This window comes from Spermophilus citellus, assembly GCF_964194105.1.
Source record: "Spermophilus citellus genome assembly, chromosome: 16".
In the NCBI taxonomy this organism is placed as follows: domain Eukaryota; kingdom Metazoa; phylum Chordata; class Mammalia; order Rodentia; family Sciuridae; genus Spermophilus; species Spermophilus citellus.
Genome location: NC_138196.1, coordinates 65408899 through 65428985, shown reverse-complemented (window position 1 = coordinate 65428985; position 20087 = coordinate 65408899). Strand labels below are relative to the sequence as shown.

The 20087-nt window shown below is 33.7% G+C and overlaps 1 protein-coding gene across 11 annotated transcripts in view; it reads right to left on the bottom strand.

Moving 5' to 3' along the window:
* The window catches only part of NEK1 (NIMA related kinase 1), a 177736-nt gene that overhangs the window by 42994 nt on the left and 114655 nt on the right, over positions 1-20087 (bottom strand). For all 11 annotated transcript variants that reach the window (XM_081269790.1, XM_081269784.1, XM_081269794.1 and 8 more), the window contains 2 exons: positions 19639-19870; positions 8144-8296 (listed from right to left, as the gene is read on the bottom strand). In XM_081269790.1, coding sequence (XP_081125916.1) covers positions 8144-8296; positions 19639-19870 — 385 coding nt within the window. The remainder of the gene's footprint in view (positions 1-8143; positions 8297-19638; positions 19871-20087) is intronic.

The following is a 20087-nucleotide window of genomic DNA, read 5'->3' as shown; positions in this document are numbered from 1 at the left end:
TACCTCTTTTATTGTTTCTCTTGCTGAGAAAAAACTTTTTAGTTTAAGTAAGTCCCATTTGTTTATTCTTGTTGTTAACTCTTGGGCTATGGGTGTCCTATTAAGGAATTTGGAGCCCGACCCCACAATATGTAGATCGTAGCCAACTTTTTCTTCTATCAGACGCAGTGTCTCTGATTTGATATCTAGCTCCCTGATCCATTTTGAGTTAATTTTTGTGGATGGCGAGAGAAAGGGATTCAATTTCATTTTGTTGCATATGGATTTCCAATTTTCCCAGCACCATTTGTTGAAGATGCTATCCTTCCTCCATTGCATGCTTTTAGCCCCTTTATCAAATATAAGATAGTTGTAACTTTGTGGATTAGTCTCTGTGTCTTCTATTCTGTACCACTGGTCCACCTGCCTGTTTTGGTACCAGTACCATGCTGTTTTTGTTACTATTGCTTTGTAGTACAGTATGATCTCTGGTATCGCTATACCTCCAGATTCACACTTCCTGCTTAGAATTGCTTTTGCTATTCTGTGTCTTTTGTTTTTCCATATGAATTTCATGATTGCTTTGTCTATTTCTACAAGAAATGCTGTTGGGATTTTGATTGGCATCGCATTAAACCTGTAGAGAACTTTGGGTAATATCGCCATTTTGATGATGTTAGTTCTGCCTATCCATGAACAGGGTACATTTTTCCATCTTCTGAGATCTTCTTCTATCTCTCTCTTTAGGGTTCTGTAGTTTTCATTGTATAAATCTTTCACCTCTTTTGTTAGGTTGATTCCCAAGTATCTTATTTTCTTTGAGGATATTGTGAATGGAGTGGTTTTCCTTATTTCCATTTCAGAGGTTTTGTTGCTGATATACAGGAATGCCTTTGATTTATGTGTGTTGATTTTATAACCTGCCACTTTGCTGAATTCATTTATTAACTCTAGCAGCTTCTTTGTAGACTCTTTTGGGTCTGTTAAGTATATTATCATGTCATCCGCAAATAGCGATAGTTTAATTTCTTCTTTTCCTATTTTTATGCCTTTAATTTCTTTTGTCTGTCTAATTGCTCTGGCCAGTGTTTCGAGAACTAAATTGAATAGAAGTGGTGATAGAGGGCATCCCTGTCTTGTTCCAGATTTTAGAGGAAATGCCTTCAGTTTTTCTCCGTTTAGGATGATGCTAGCCTGAGGTTTAGTATATATAGCTTTTACAATGTTGAGGTAAGTTCCTGTTATCCCTAGTTTTTCTAGTGTTTTGAACATAAAGGGATGCTGTACTTTGTCAAATGCTTTTTCTGCATCCATCGAGATGATCATGTGGTTCTTGTCTTTAAGTCTATTGATGTGGTGAATAGCATTTATTGATTTCTGTATATTGAACCATCCTTGCATCCCAGGAATGAATCCTACTTGATCATGGTGCACAAGTTTTCTGATATGTTTTTGTATTCGATTCGCCAGAATTTTATTGAGAATTTTTGCATCCAAGTTCATTAGAGATATTGGTCTGTAGTTTTCTTTCTTTGAAGTATCTTTGTCTGGTTTTGGGATCAAAGTGATGTTGGCCTCATAGAATGAATTTGGAAGAGCTCCTTCTTTTTCTATTTCTTGAAATAGCTTGAAAAGTATTGGTATTAATTCTTCTTTGAAGGTTTTGTAGAACTCCGCTGTATATCCATCCGGTCCAGGGCTTTTCTTGGTTGGTAGTCTTTTGATGGCTTCTTCTATTTTTTCTTTTGTTATTGGTCTGTTTAAATTGTGTGTGTCTTCCTGTCTCAATCTGGGCAAATCATATGCCTTAAGAAATTTATTGATATCTTCATTATCTTCTATTTTATTGGAATATAGGGTTTCAAAATACTTTCTAATTATCTTCTGTATTTCTGTAGTGTCTGTTGTGATATTGCCTTTTTCATCCCGTATGTTAGTAATTTGAGTTCTCTCTCTTCTTCTTTTCGTTAGCATGGCTAAGGGCTTGTCTATCTTATTTATTTTTTCAAAGAACCAACTTTTAGTTTTATCAATTTTTTCAATGGTTTCTTTTGTTTCAATTTCATTGATTTCTGCTCTAATTTTAATTATTTCTTGTCTTCTACTACATTTGCTGTTGTTTTGCTCTTCCTTTTCTAGGTTTTTGAGGTGTTGCGTGAGTTCATTTATTTGTTGGTTTTTTCTTTTTTTGAGGTAAGAACTCCAAGAAATGAATTTCCCTCTTAAAACTGCTTTCATTGTGTCCCATAGATTCCGGTATGTTGTGTCTGTGTTATCATTTGATTCTAAGAATTTTTTCATCTCCTCCTTTATGTCTTCTATAACCCATTGATCATTCAATAACATATTGTTCATTTTCCATGTGATGTAGGATTTTTCCTTCCTTCTTTTATCATTGATTTTCAATTTCATTCCATTATGATCAGATATGGTGCATGGTATTATCTCCACGCCTTTATATTTACTAAGAGTTGCCTTATGGCATAATATATGGTCTATCTTTGAGTAGGATCCATGTGCTTCTGAGAAGAACGTGTATCCACTTGATGATGGTTGATATATTCTATATATGTCGGTTAAGTCTAGGTTATTGATTGTGCTGTTGAGTTCTATAGTTTCTTTATTCAGCTTTTGTCTAGAGGATCTGTCTAATGGCGAGAGTGGTGTGTTGAAGTCACCCATAATTATTGTGTTGTGGTCTATTTGACTCTTGAACTTGAGGAGAGTTTGTTTTATGAACGTTGCAGCTTCATTGTTTGGTGCATACAAATTGATGATTGTTATGTCTTGTTGGTGGATGGTTCCTTTTAACAGTATATAGTGACCTTCTTTATCCTTCTTGATTAACTTAGGTTGAAGTTGATTTTATTCGATATGAGTATGGCCACTCCTGCTTGCTTCCAAGGGCCATGTGAGTGGTATGATTTTCCTTCTGATTAATTTAATTTTGATTTGAAACCCACTTTATCTGATGTGAAGATAGAAACCTTTGTTTGTTTACAACATCCGTGTCAGTCTGTGTATGTCTTTGTCTATGAGGTGAGTCTCTAGGAAACAGCACATTGTTGGGTCTTGTTTTTTAATTCAGTCTGCTAGTCTATGTCTTTTGATTGATGAGTTCAGGCCATTTACATTCAATGTTATTACTGAAAAATGGTTTTTATTCCCTGTCATTTTATTTCTGGTTTTTAATTTCAATTAGTTTCTCCTTTGATTGGCTATTCTTCTAGTGTAGCTCCTCCCTTTGCCGGTTTTCTCTTTTATTTTTCATTTCTTCATCATGAAATATTTTGCTAGGAATGTTCTGTAGTGCAGCCTTTCTATTTGTGAATTCCTTTCTCTTTGTGAATTCGTTTAACTTTTGTTTACCATGGAAGGTTTTAATTTCATTGTCAGTTCTGAGTCTTAATATTTTGGGTTATAATATTCTTGGTTGACGTTCATTTTCTTGCAGAGATGGGTATATGTTAATCCATGACCTCCTAACTGGGTTAGAAGACAGCTGAGATCAGATTGGTTTTGCCTCTAAAAGTAACCTGTCATTTTTTCTCTGGCAACCTTTAAAATTCTGCCCTTATTCTGTGTGCTGTGCATTTTCATAATAATGTGTCTTGGTGTAGGTCTGTTTTGATTTTGTACATTTGGTGTCCTGTAAGCCTCCTGTGTTTGATTTTCCATTTCATCCTTAAGGTTTTAGAAATTTTCAGATATTATTTCATTGAAAAGATTATGCATGCCTTTGGTCTATATCTTCAGGCCTTCCATCTATCCCAATAAATCTTAAATTTGGTCTTTTTACATTATTTCATATTTCTTAGAATTTCTGTTCATTGTCTATTAACACCTTTCCTTCATGGTCAACTTCATTTTCTAGAGTATATATTGTGTCTTCATTGCCTGAAACTCTGGCTCACAATTCATTTAGTGTGCTGATGATGCCTTCCAATAAATTTTCCATATGGTTATTGATTCCTTCATTTTGAGGATTTCTGCTTGGTGTATTTTTCCCCCCAGAATCTCTCTCTCTTTATTCAAGTAATCTTTTGCTTCCTATATTTTCTCCCTTACATCATCTTTTCCCTCACAGATCAGTTTAACTCTGAACATTGTAAACTCCTTCTCTTACATTTCTTCCAACTCTAGGGCCCAGCAATTTTTAGTCCACGCTGGAAGTAGAAAATCTAGATAACTTTAGGTTTGCAAATGACTTATTTTAGATACAACACCTAACATATGACCTGAAAGAGGAGGAACTGTTAAGGTAGAGTTCTCTAAATGGAACAATTTGTGCTACATTAGACAATGAGGATATAAAGCCACAAGCATGGGAAAAATATATATTTGCAAAAGACATCAGATAGTGATTGTTAACCAAAGTATTCAAGGAACTATTAAAAGTCAACAACAAAACTAACAATTAAAACATGGCAAAAAATTGAAACAGATAACTTACCAAAGAAGATAAACAAATAACAAATAAGCATATGTCAAGAAGCATACAAAAAAGGTGTTCAGCATCATATATCTTTAGGGAATTGGATTTAAATACCAATAAGATACCAGTACACACAAATTTAAATGCCTCAAATCCAAAATACTGACAACAGCAAATATTGGAGAGAATGTCAAGTAAGAGTACCTCTTCTTGCTGGTAGGAAAAGTTACATGATTTGTTAAAAAACTGAACATGTTCTAACCATATGATCCAACAATCAAGTTCCTTCAGATATTTACCCATATGAGTTGAAATAGCATATCCATACAATGTCATAAATAAATGAACTATAAGACAAAAAGTTATGGAAGAACCTTCAGGGCATATTACTGAGAGAATCCATTCTGAAAAATGCTACATATTGCATGATTCCAACTACATGACATTCTGGAAGAGACAAAACTATGCAGCCAGTAAAATGATCAACAGAGGACAGAGATGGGGTATAAACAGGTAGAGCACTGAAGACTTTTAGAGCAGTAAACTATTTTGTATGATTCTATAATGGTGGATACATGGCATACTTCATTTGTCAAAAAAACCATAGAAAGTATAACAGGAACAGCAAATCCTAATGTAATCTATGCATTCTGACAATAAATATGTCAATATTGGCTCATCAAATGTAATAAATGTACAACTGTGGTGTGAGATGTTTATGGTGGGAAGGCTGAGCATATGTGGGAGAAAGGGGTATTCATCAGGAATCTCTGTACTTCCTATTCAATTTTGCTGCTAACATAAAACTGTTCTAAAAAAAACGTATATTAAAATTTAAAAAGACAGCTGATATAAAAATATTGGACTTTTGAAAACTACTGGACTTTAAGAAAACAGTTGGACTTTTTCTAGGAAGAAAATAAAGATACTCTTTGAATATTTGAGTAAAAAGACTACGTCACTTATCCAGGAAAGAAAATAATACTGTCTATGGACTTTCTGACTGAAATGCTTTATGCCAGAATACAGTGATGTCATATATTAAAGATAATAAATTTTAAAAAGTCAAGGATTTTATATTTATTCAAACTGATCTTCAAGAACAAAGCTGTAAGACAAACTTAGGGACAAAACACCAAGATCTCTGGGGTATAGTGTTCACAGTAGTCCTTCCTACATAATCAATTACAAAGAGAGCTTCAGAGACTCAAAATGACAAAAGACACTGACAAAACAATTAGAAGACTACAGAACATCACAGTCTCTCTTTTAATTCAAAAAACAATCTTTGATAATAGTGCTTCTAATCTACATAGGGAGAAACTGAATGTCTATGTTAAAGGAACTTACCCATGACTGCTTAGCAACTGACAGAGTCAGAATCAGAACCACAGCCCATACTTTTTCCACACAAAGCTGAGAAAGCTGGTGCTCTCACAAATGCATTAACCACACCTCTGTGTCTTTGCATATACTGGCACTAAATATTGTTCTTTTAAAAAAATTTCTTTGACTTAGCTCAAAATAACTTGCTTTCTCTGTGGATTTTCCTAATCCAAAAGGGCCAATATATTATTGTCAGTCCAACTATATTAAAGTAAAGTTTCCTCCTCTGTGGCCCCAGAACATGTCATATATAACATTTTAACACAGACTCTGACACATGTTATATTCACAATGCCAAGAATTCTCACTTTTTTGTCTTAAAATCTCAGTATAGAGCATATTCTTCTGAGTAAATGTAGTTGGGGAAAAAATAAAAAAAAAAAGAGCAGCTAACAAGCCTGACTTTTCAAGATAAAGTTACTTAAACATCTGTGAAGTACCTTTGAACACTGTACATCATTTTTATTCTTGCCCTTTTCATGCAGTGTTATAATTTATTTGTTTTCATTTTTTTCTATCCTCTTGAGCTCAAATATGAATTTTTATTTCTTTGTGAATTCACCATATCACACATAATAGTGTGGACAGCTAATAAGTGTTCAATAAATAGTTGAAGAGCTAAATTTTAAAAAGTCAGACAAATAGTAAGCTATTCCTGTAGATAGATTATGGTGAACATGGAGAATGAAAGCCCTATTTTATGCTGCTTAAGTTTTATTGTATATCAAATTATATACATTTAAGTAATAAAAATTTATATGAGAAATCAGAATCTGATATTTTAAAAGAAATATTTCTAAAGGGCAAGAATAAAAATGACTTTTAGACTAAGATCTGACATTTTTATCATTATTTAAGAAAGTCTTTATATCCTGGAGACATTTGTATGCTGGAATAAAGCCTGAGGCATTATGAAAATCAGGCTAGAATAAGTTGTATTAAATTATTAGAATTTTTGTTTTTGATAGTGTTAGCATACAACTACACATTTTCCTGATGAGTTTGAACAAATTAATTACAAATTAATTATAGGTCTATACACTTTGTGCTTTTGCTCTTTAGCCAAACAAATAATTATACTAACTCTTCTTTATTCATAGTGTTTTCCCCTTAATATAAAAAAATAAAATGATTAATTGCTAAGAGATGCATCCTTAATAAGAAAATAGCAACCTACTTTTGCCCCTTTAGTAACATGTGCATAGGCTCATTTCACTAATTCTCAGCATCTAACTAATGTTATTATAGAACATGTCAATAGCCTCATCTCCTTGAGCTTTAGAATGAGTTTCACTATAAATTTTAGGGAGAGACAAAGACCAACAGAGAAAAACAGCACAAAAATTCACACACACACACACACACACACACACTCACACCTGGACATACTTTTCCAAAGAGGAAAACTACATTCAATATACTTATCATGTGGACAAGCTGTTTAATTTGAAAACACTTGTTATATATATGGAAACTATTCCTTATGCATAATTGTAATACCAAATCCCATAAGACTCATAGATCATGAAGGTTTTCCTTCTGCCTCATAACTCTCCCTCCCCACTCCTAGAATAATGTCTATCATTACTACTACTGATCTTTTCATCAAATGAATTCCTGAATCTACATCAAAACATAAACCATTCATCTTTAAAATTGCTCCTATATTATTCTTCATGGAAAACATTGTTCTGGTTAGAGAGAGAAGATGAGAGTGGAGTGGAGGGGAGGGGAGCGGGGATAGTAGAAGATAGGAAAGGCAGCAGAATACAACATACACTAGTATGACAGTATGTAAAAAAGTGGATGTGTAACCGATGTGAATCTGCAATATGTATACGGGGTAAAAATGGGAGTTCATAATCCGTTTGAATCAAATGTATGAAACATGATATGTTAAGAGCTTTGTAATGTTTTGAACAACTAATAAAAAAATAAATCTTAAAAAAAAAGAAAACATTGTTCTGATATTTCCAGCTTCCCCATGAAATTTTCTATTCCTTTTTTTTTGAAAGATAGGGTCTTACTATGTTACCCAGGCTTGTTTCAAATGCACAATCCTCCTGAGTAGCTGAACCAACAGGCATGCACTACTGTGTGCCCAGCTTCCTATTTCTTTTATCTTTAGATCCTGTTCAGGCCACAGGAGTCAAAACTCATGACACTACCATGTAGTATATCAATTCCCCAGAAAATTAAATCATTCTCTGTATTAGTGAAATATTATTACAACCAAAAAATGATCCATTTCAAATAATTCACTATAAATGGAAACATCTTAAAGCATACAATTCAATTTTTAATATTACTTCTAGTATAGAAAAACAACTACTTTCTGCTTACCACTTTTAATAGTTGTATTTTCTAATAATTCTGTCTGGAGTTGTAGTTCTGCCTCTCCAAGTATCTTCAGAACTGAATCTGCAGGGCTTTTACCCCAGACTTTTCTTGGAGATCCACTAGGTTCTATTTTAACAACTTCTCCCACTGTATGCTCTATAAAAAAAAAAAAATACAAAGAAGTAATTTTCAATGATAGAAATAATAAATCTGCACTGGCAGATTTGGTGTCTTTTATCTAAGTGATTGCTTAAGGAGAAAAAAAATTATATCCAAAAGATATCAGAATAAATATTAAGATACATATGCTTGTGGATTAAAAGTAGAAAAAGTATTTCTAGTAAAATTTGTTATATTTTATATATCATTGGACACTTTTTGACAATAACAATTTGGCGTAAACTATTTTAATAAAATTTAGTGAAGTGGGCCAGGGTTGTGGTTCAGTGGTAGAGCACTTACCTAGCATACTGGGTTTGATCCCTGCATCACATAAAAATAATAAAATAAAATAAAGGTATTGTGCCCATCTACAGCTAAGAAAAAATATTTTAAAATTTAAAAAATTAGTGAAGCATTAACTAGAAAATTATCCACTAAAGTCTGACTCATTGGAACATTTAGTAATAAAACATAAAGCCTATAGGTACCAAGGAATAATACACAAGATACAATATATTATGGGGCATAAGTTATACAACCTTTCAATTGTAAACTATATGGTTGATACAGTTTCTTTGGTACCAGTTCCATGAAAGTAAGTATATGAAAAATAGCAGGTAATATTCGGTTTTGTACAACCAACAAACATGACTCCAATTAGGAGTTAATTTTTAAAAGGATGATTAAACTGATAACGCAGAAACAGATCCATACCTTTAAAGTCATCTGATGTTTTTTTTTTCTAAAAGTATTTTTTTTAGTTGTAGTTGGACACAATACCTTTATTTTATTTATTTATTTTTATGTAGTGCTGAGGATTGAACCCAGGGCCTCGCACATGCTAGTAGGCAAGTGCTCTACCGCTGAACCACAACTCCAGGCCCAGTCATCTGATGTTTGACAAAGATGCCAAAACAATGCAACTGGGTGGAAAGAATCTTTAAGAAACAATACAATTGAATATATATATATATATATATATATATATATATATATATAAAGAACATAAAGTTCAACCCTGTAAATGCATGGAAAGAAAACTCAGGTGGACTCAGTGGTCTCTCTAAGATGAGAATACAGAGCCTAGGGAGTCCAAAGTGGCTAGTGTTTGCAAGATAGTAGTGCTGAAGAATAGAAAGTTACACAGAAAGAGAACTCAGGAATATTGTAAAAAGCCATTTCAAGTTTTTAGCTGAGCACTAATAAGCACATCATTATATCATTTGTAAGAAAATTACTGGTATCCAGAGAAAAGACCACCCAAAAGGAGTAGAGGGAATAATACTTTGGAGTTTACACAGGGCCAGAAATAGTTCTTATTTCTAAGCAGGAAAAGAAATACTTACAATTCACAAGGCATCAGGCAAATTATTAAGAAAGGTTGTTGACTTAGCTAAGGGCAAGATTAGCAATAGACTAAACACTGCTCTGTTTCACTTAACAAAGCTTAAAAGCAAGACCTAAATGGGTCAAGTTATTCACAAGTAACTAAATTGCGTCCCAAAACAAAGGTCAAGAATATTTATAGGAACCAAAAAAATATATGTACTACAGATTGAAGTTTATAAGGCTTGGCCCCCCAAAATCACCCTAGCAGAATACAACTGTGATAAAAGAAAAAAAATAAAGTTGAACAATTGAAACAAACCGTATTAATGGACAAGAACATTTATAATTGTCATTATAGCTGAATTCCATATGTTCAACAATATAAAGAAAAGACTGGCCATGGTAACTCAAAATAAGGAAAATATTAACAAAGATAAAGGAAAAAAGAAAAAGAAAAACAAGGACAACAACAACAAAAAACCCAAACCTGGAACAGCTAATGCTCCCAAATTTTCCAAATTTGATAAAAACTATAAACTCATAAATCCAAGAAGGATAACAAAACTCAAGCAAAACAAACCTGATGAAAATGACATCAAGGGTATCATATTCAAATTCACTACAAACAAGGTTACAGGAAAAATCCGAAAAGCAGGGAAAAGAAAAGACAATATATAAGAATAAGAGATGATTTCCCATCACAAGTAATACAGACAGTGGGGACATCAATAAAGTATTAAAAAATTAGAATATCTGCAAAATAAAGGAAAAATATAAGTTTTTACAAACACATAAAAACCAGAACAATTCATCACTAGCAGGACTGCACAGTAAGAGGTCTTAAAGGGAGTATTACAGGACCATATTAATGGACAAGAACATTTATAATTGTCATTATAGCTGAATTCCATATGTTCAGCAACCTAGAGAAAAGACTGGCCATGGACAGAAATTTGTCCTACACGAAAGAATAAAGAATAATGGAAATGGTGAGATTATGATAGATGAAAATAACCTTTTCTCAGTAATTATTATTTAAATTGCTTCAAAGGATAGATGACTTTGAGATATTATGGGTTATGTAGCATAAATAAAAAAACCAAACAAACAAAAAACAAAAATCCAAAACAATAGCACAAAGGTTGGGAGGCAATAAATTTAAGAATATTGTTGTAATGTTCTTACATTACACTTGAAGTATACTAAATCACTTGAAATTAGATTGTGATTTCGAGATACTACTAACTCTAAAATAAACACTAAAATAGAACAATGAGCTAGAGATAATAAATCAATGATAAAATGGAATTACAAAAATATATTCAACTTGTAAAAAATTCACGAGCAAAGAAGAGGAAAAAGGAATAGGGAAGAAAAATAGAAGGTCCAAACAGAAAACAAATAGCAAAATGGTAAACTTAACGTTCTATTGCTTGTAAGTAGTGTAAAAATACCAGTAAAAGGTTGTAAGAGTATTTTTAAAAAGGCAAACACAACAATATTCTGCGTATAAGAAACCCACATTAAATATAAACACACAAATAGATTAAAAGGGAAAGGAAAGGATAAAGGTACTCCCGGGCTGCCAGGAACTAGGTGCAGCCCTGAATCCCAGCAACTCTGGAGGCGAGACAGGAGGATTGCTGAATTCCAGGCCAAGCTAGGCAACTTAGAGACCCTGTATCAAAATTTAAAAAATAAAAGAAAGGGCTAGGATATAGTTCAGTGATTTCAGAAAAAAAGTTGCCTCTGGGCAACTTCTGAATCACTACTGACTCAAAACCATATTGTCAAATGGGCAGACACACAAACAAAATGAAAAAGCAACTTCACTGAAAAAAATCACTTAAAGCTGGGCACAGTGGCACATGCTTGTAATGCCAGTGGCTTGAGAGGCTGAGGCAGGAGGATCCTGAGTTAAAGGCAACCTCTTCAAAAGCAAGGTACTCAGCAACTCAGTAAGACCCTGTTTCTAAATAAAATACAAAATATGGCTGTGGATGTGGCTCACTGGTTGAGTGCTCCTGAATTTAATCCCTGGTACCAAAACAAACAAATGAACAAACAAACAATAAAAACACCTCAAACAAACTAATAGAATTCAATAACAGAATCCATCAACAAAATAGTGGAAGAGATGACAGAGAAGGAGTTTAGAATGTTCAGAGTCAAACTGATCTGTGAGGGAAAAGATGATGTAAGGGAGAAAATATAGGAAGCAAAAGATTACTTGAATAAAGAGAGAGAGATTCTGGGGGGAAAAATACACCAAGCAGAAATCATCAAAATGAAGGAATCAATAAACCACATGGAAAATTTATTGGAAGGCATCATCAGCACACCAAATGAATTGTGAGCCAGAGTTTCAGGCAACAAAGACACAATATATATTCTAGAAAATAAAGTTGACCATAAAGGAAAGGTGTTAATAGACCATGAACAGAAATTCTAATAAATATGATATTTAAGATTTATTGGGATAGATGAAGGCCTGAAGATGCAGACCAAAGGCATGCATAATCTTTTCAATGAAATAATATCTGAAAATTTCTAAAACCTTAAAGATGAAATGGAAAATCAAACACAGGAGGCTTACAGGACACCAAATGTACAAAATCACAACAGACCTACACCAAGACACAACTAATAATTTAGACTTAACAGACTCATCCATCAATGACTGAATACATTTTCTTCTCAGCCGCACACAGATTCTTCTCTAAAATATATCATATCTTAGGCCACAAAGCAACTCTTAGGTAATAAAAAAAATAGAGATAATACCTTGCATTTTATATGATCATAATGGAATGGAACTAGAAACCAATAATAAAATAAAAAATAGAAGCTACTCTAACACCTGGAGACTAAATAATATGCTATTGAGTGACCAATGTATACCAGAAGAAATCAGAAATGAAATAAAAAAATAAAAATACTTAGAGGCAAATGAGAATAGCAAAAAATATCTAAATCTCTGGGACACTGTGAATGCAGTTATAAGAGGAAAGTTCCTTGCATTGAGTCCACTCATTAAACGAGTAGAAAATCACCACATAAGTAACCTAACATTACATCTCAAAGCTCTAGAAAAAGAGGAACAAATCAACACCCAAAGCAGTAGAAGACGGGAAATAATTAAAATCAGAGCTGAAATCAAAAGAACTTGAAATAAAACAGAGCAATTTAAAAAAACTGACCAAAGAAAGAGTTGGTTGGTTGAAAAAATAAATAAAATTGACAAATCCTTAGCCAGGTTAACAAGGAGAAAGAGAGTGTAATCTCAAATTTCTAAAATGTGTGATGAAAATGTAAATACTGGGGCTGGGGATGTGGCTCAAGCGGTAGCGCGCTCGCCTGGTGTGCGTGCGGCCCGGGTTTGATCCTCAGCACCACATACCAACAAAGATGTTGTGTCTGCCGAGAACTAAAAAATAAATATTAAAAATTCTCTCTCTCTAAAAAAAAAAAAATGTAAATACCACAACAGACACCACTGAAATACTGACATTCATCAAAAACTACTCTGAAAATCTATACTCAAATGAAATAGAAAATCATGAAGATAATCAACAAATTTTGAGAGACCTGTATCCTCCCCAAATTGAATCAAGAGGATATAGAAAATTAAACAGATCAATTTCAAACGGTGAAATTGAAAACACCATCAGAAGCTTACCAACAAAGAAAACCTCAGGACCAGACAGATTCTCAGCCATGTTCTACCATATCTTCGAACTAATACCAATCTTTCTCAAATTATTCCATGAAATGGAAAAAGAGGGACCCTTCCAAACTTGTTGTACAATGCTGGTATCACTCTGATACCAAAACCAGACAAAGACACATCAAAGAAAGAAAAGTTAAATCACATATAAAAACATATTAAAAAGTCAGGTCACTATGGTCAAGTGGGGTTCATTCCAGGGATTCAAGGCTGGTTCAACAAATGGAAATTAATGAATATAATTTATCACATCAATAGACTTAAAGATAAGAATCACATAAGTATCTCAAAAGATGCAGAAAACTCATTTGACAAAATTCAGCACCATTCATGCTCAAAACACTAAAAAAATAAGGATACCTCAACATCATAAAAGCTATATATGTTAAACCCATGGCCACCATCATTCCAAATTAAAAAAAAAAAAAGCATTCCCTCTAAAAACTGGAACATGACAGGGATGCCCTGTAGCATTTCTACTCAACATAGTCCTTGAATCCCTAGCCAGAGCAATTAGACAAAGAAAGTAACTAAAGGGATACAAATAGGAAAGAATAAGAACTCAAACTATCCCTATTTGCCCATGACATGATTCTATATTTAGAAGACTCAAAAAAATCCACCAGAGGGCTGGGGTTGTGGCTCAAGCGGTAGCGCGCTCGCCTGGCATGTGCACAGCCCTGGGTTCGATCCTCAGCACCACATAGAAATAAATATGTTGTGTCTGCCAAAAACCAAAAAATAAATATTAAAATAAAAAAAAATCCACCAGAAAGCGACTAGAATTCATAAATGAATTCAGTGAAGTAGGAGGATATAAAATTAACAACCATAAATCAATTGCATTCCTATACACCAATGATGAATCAGCTCTAAGAGAAACCAGGCAAATGGTACCATTTATAATAGCTTCAAAAACAACAACAACAACAACAAAAACCTGGGTAATCAGTCTATCAAAAGAGATGAAAGATCTCTTTGATGAAGATTATAGAACAGTAAGAAAGAAACTGAAAAAGACCTTAGAAGATAGAAAGATCTCCCATGTTCTTGGATAGACAGAAGTAATATTGTCAAGGTGGCCATACTACCGAAAGTGCAATCCAGATTTAATGCAATTCCTATTAAAATTCTAATGACATTCTTCAGAGAAACAGAAAAAACAGTCATGAAATTAATTTGGAAAAATAAGAGGCCCAGAATAGACAAAGCAATTCTTAGCGAGAAAAGTGAAGCAGGAGGCATCACAATACCAGACTTTTAATTATACTACAGAGCTACAGTAACAAAAACAGTGTGGTACTGACACTCAGACAGACATGAAGACCAATGGAAAAAAAAAAGAAGACACAGAATAATACCCAGATAAATAAAGTAATCTCATACTAGTCAAGATGCCATAAAGTTATTTTGGAGAAAAGACAGCCTCTTCGACAAATGGAGCTGGGAAAACTGGAAATCCTTATATAGTAGCATGAAATTGAACCTCTATCTCACCTTACACAAAACTCAACTCAAAGTGGATTAAGGACCTAGGCATTAGACCAAAGACTGTGCCTACTTGAATAAAAGGTGGGCCCAACTCTCTACCATGTCCTCTTAGGAACTGACATCCTCAATAAGACTCCTAAAGCACAAGAAGTAAAATCTATAATCAATAAATGGAACAGTATTAAACTAAAAAGCTTCTTTTCTACTAAGGAAACAATCAAGAATGTAAAGAAAGAACCTAAAGAATGGGAGAAAATCTTTTCCACAAGCACTTCAGATAGAGCATTAATCTCCAGGATATAAAAAGAACTCAAAAAACTTAACACCAAAAACAAACAAACAAACAAACAAACAAACCAATCAATAAATAAGCAAAGGAACTGAACAGGCACTTCACAGAAGAAACAATAAGAACTGTCAAAAATATATAAAAATAATGTGCAACATTTCTAGCAATTAAGAGAAATACAAATCAAAACTATACTGAATTTCACCTCAACCCAGTTAGAATGGCAATTATCAAGAATACAAGTAATGATAAATGTTGGTAAGAATGTGGGAAAAAAGGTTCACTTATACATTGCTGGTTGGACTGCAAATTGGTACAACCATTCTGGAAAGAAGTATGGAGATTCCTCAAAAATCTTAGAATGGAACCACTATTTGTCCCAGTTATCCTACTCCTTTGTTTATACCCAAAGGACTTAAAATCAGCACAGTATAGTGACATGGTCACTTCAAGTTTATAGTAGCTCAATTCACAAGAGTCAAGCTAAGAAGACAATCTAGTTGCCCTACAACAGATAAACTGGATTAAGCAAATGTGGTATATATATACACAATGGAATATTACTCATCCATAAAGAAGAATTAAATTATGGCATCTGCTGGTAAATGGATGGAATTGGAGAATATCATGCTAAGTAAAATAAGCCAATCTCAAAACACCAAAGGCAGAACATTGTCTCTGATATGTGGATGCTAACCCACAACAAGGGAGGGGAAATTAGAAGTTCACTGGATTAGCCAAAGGGGAATCAAGGGAAGGGAGGAGTAGAATAGAAAAGACAACAGAATGAATTGGACATATCTTTTTTATCCTTAAATATGAATATACAATCAATGTAACTTCACATCATACACAACCACAATAACAGGATCCTAACTGGAACAAGTTATACTTATTCTATGTATGTATAATATGTTAAAATATACTCTACTCTCATGTATATCTATAAAGAACACATTTTAAAAACTGGACAAAAAATACAAACAATAACAATGCCGAAGAAGATGTGGATAAAAAGGACCATTTTTACACTTTGGTGGGATTATAAATGAGAACATCCACTATGAAAATCGGTATGGAGGTTCCTCAAAAGACTAGACATGGAACCACCATATGACCCAGACGTATCACTCTTCTGTATTTATCGTAAAAAATTAAAGTCATCATACTATAGGGATCCATGGATGTACACCCATGTTTACAGCAGCACAATTCACAATAGCCTAACTATGGATAAGAAAAAAGTGGTTTACCCACATAAGAGAGTTTTATTTAGCTATAAAGAAAAATGAAATTGTGTCATTTGTAGGAAAATGGATGGTACTAGAGACCACTATGTTAAGCAAAATAAGCCAAGGGTTATATGTTTTCTTTCAAATGTGAAAGCTAGAGAGGAAAAAGGAAAAGAAAGATGGGGGGAGGGCTGAAATTTCACGAAAATCAAAGGGAGATTAGTAGGAAAGGCAAATAGGAGGAAGGGGAGAATAAAGTGTGCTGGGGGAAATATATTAGTCATATTATATTTTTATATTGTATGTATGTACAACTACTAAACAACAAATTCCATCATTATGTACAATTATAATGCACCAATAAAGAATGTAGAAAAAATTAAGGTGAAATACTTTCTCAATATACAAAAGTTTTATAAGATTTGTAAAAAAAAAAAAAAAAGTCTTTCAGGCAGAAGGAAATAATATGGAAATACAAAGTGAAACAAAAAAATCATGAGCACCAGAAATGATAACTAAATGCACAAACACAAAAAGATTTTGAAAATTTAAATCTCTTAAAAGATAGAGTTCTGATTTCTACTAAGATGGAAAAGGCACACATCAACCCATAGCTCGCATTAAATATAGCTATAAAAACTAGGACAAAATGCATAAAGAAACTGAGAACTCTGAAAGGCAAAAGCAGCTGTAGTGGGGAAGACAAAAATTCAAAGTACCCTAAACCAGTGGTGAAATACTCAGTGTTTCCCAGTTAAGATTCAACACACCACAACCCCAGAAGTAGGCACCAGACTGCAAACACAGGAAGTACAGGAGCAGCTCTCTTGTTCTAGCTTGAACAAAGGGAAAGGTATATCCTAAAGCTCAGATAGAATACAAAAGTCCCCAACATTTTTCAAAATTTCTTTATTCCTTTATTTCTTTTCCTAAATCCTATACAATCCCGTGGTAGTGGGAAGAGCAGTTGATAATGGGAACCCACAGGAGTCAAAACCGGGAGAGAAGAAGCTTCCTTTTTGTCCAGAGGAGATATGGTATCAAGAAGACAGGGCCAAATCCCATTTTTCTCTCTAATTTCTGGCCACTTGGCTCCAAGTATACAAACAGCGCCAAGTAATTAAAGTCCCAGCTTTCTGACCAGATGAGGAAAGAAAGGAGTTCCAGGAAACTAGAAAATACTAGGAGATGATTCTAATGTATGAAATATGATATGTCAAGAGCTTTGTAATGTTGTGAACAACCAATAAAAAAAAAAAAGAAAATACTAGGAGATAGTGAAGACAACAAAATTCAAGAAAGTGACCCCATAAAGCAATTCTTTATTACTTCAACTCACAGTTCAATATGCACATGCATGAATCTGATCCTTTCTGGCATCTCAAAAGACTTTGGAAACTAAATTAATAGATTATACTCTAGGTCCCAGAGTAGTCAAGGGGTGGTGCGCATGGTCAAAGTTAAGAAGTTTAATAGATACCATATTGCCTGTAAAACCTAAAATATTTATTATCCGGTAATTTAGAGAAGATATTTGCTGATTCCTGTTTTAATAAGTCTCCCCTCTTATTAAAAGGGGAGTAGGAGTTTGAGTCAACAAGAGAAACTGGAGTCTACAAAGGAAAGAAAGGGAAGAGGTGTAGGAAAAATATTTGAGGAAATAATGGCTGAAAACTTATGAATTTTACAAATATTATGGAGTCAACATGTAGGACCCCCCTCATTATCTAGCTCCGGTTATCCCTTCCAAGTCTTCTTGCTTCATTCTTTGTTGTGAATTTTGAACATTAGAAATCCATGTTGAATTACATCTATTTCCCTGAGCTTCTCCTGTATTTTTACTCCTGTCTTAACTATTCCCTGCCCAAAACCCTCTGTATGGGTTTGGTTTAGCTAATTACTTCTTTCCTCAACATATAACATTTTCTGGTAATCACTTCCTTAGTCTCCCAAGACTGACATATGTCCTTGCAATTATTCTTACAGTAACCTATGATTATTCCTGGTGTATTACTTATATTATTTATCAGCTCCAGTTGCCTCTTACTTTCCATCCTTCCCACTAAACACCAGCCACCTTAAGAACAGGAATTATGTCTTAACCATTATCGTATCCCTACTGCTTAAGAGTGTGTGGCATGTATAGGTACTCAATAAAGAACTGCTGAATAGGGCTGGGGTTGTAGCTCAGTAGTAGAGCACTTGCCTAGCATGTGTGAGGCACTGGGTTCGATCCCCAGTACCATATAAAAAATAAACAAAATAAAGGTATCGTGTCCATCTTCTATTAAAAAAGAGGAACTGTTGAATAAAGAAACAAAACAAATGCTATCTAGAGAGAGAAGATGTGAGGGAAGGGGAGGGGGGATAGTAGGGGATAGGAAAGGTAGCAGAATACAACAATTACTAATAGGGCATTATGTAAAATTGTGGATGTGTAACCGACATGATTCTGCAATCTGCATTTGGGGTAAAATTGGGAGTTCATAACCCACTTCAATCTAATGTATGAAATATGATATGTCAAGAGCTTTGTAATGTTGTGAACAACCAATAAATAAATAAATAAATAAATAAATAGATGGAAAAAAATTAAAAAAACAAAACAAAACAAACAAACAAACAAAAAAAAACAAATGCTATCAAGTCTTTGGGATTTTCTCCAATGTGAGAAAGACTTTGGCAAAAATTGCCCATTAATTTTTTTCCCTTAAAATTAAGCTTGTCCATGCCCTTTTAGAATATAAGAACCACAAGTGCACCTATGTTTCTGTTTTGTGCATTGGTGTATATCTGGTGCCCAGGATAATGTAAAAAAAAGAGTGGGTACTTGGGAATTATTGCTGGATAAATGAATCATTAAATCAGACCTTTTCAATATCTCTGATAAGTTCTCAAGGGACCTTCCTGAGATTTTACCAAAGTTCACTACTCTAGTACTATTAATTATTCCCAGTAACAGATTAATCTAACATGGTGTAAAGGGCTAAAGTAACATCATTAGTTCTCTTTCACACTATATACTTTGTATAAAAATCCTTATTGTTCTTTTTTTTTAATCCTTATTATTCTTAACGCTGGATTATTTTTTACATTCTTCACATTGCACTAAGAGAGGGAGATACTTCTCTAAGAGGAGAACAAACCAGAATGCTTCCAGCCTCTCTCAATCCCTCTAAGTGCTGGTTCCTTCAGATAGCCATTCTACAAAAATTTGTATTTACGTGCATGCTAAACCAAAATAGGTCATTAATTTGTTCATACATACTTTCAGTTGCAGAGAAAGATGTATCCAGTGTTAATTCATCCAGGGGAATCACAAGTTGACCTCCCACCTCCCACTTCTTGCGATCAGATGAAACTGGTTTTTCTTTTTCACACTCTTTGGTATCTTCATGAACAATGATCTCACAAATATTAGACTGATGCTGCTTTCCTTTTTCATCTTCTTCTTGAGCTTTAAGATTTTCATTCAACCTACGTAGTATTTCTCGTTTACTCTGAAACAATTATGTTTTATGCAAATATTATTAAGTAAAATCTTTTTAAATTCATTTTCAAGCATTTTTTTAAGATGGACACAATACCTTTATTTTTATTTATTTATTTTTATGTAGTGCTGAGGATCAAACCCAGTGCCTCAAATACACTACGCAGGTGCTCTAACACTGACACAACCTCGGCCCCTTAAGTAAAATTTTAACATGTATATTATTA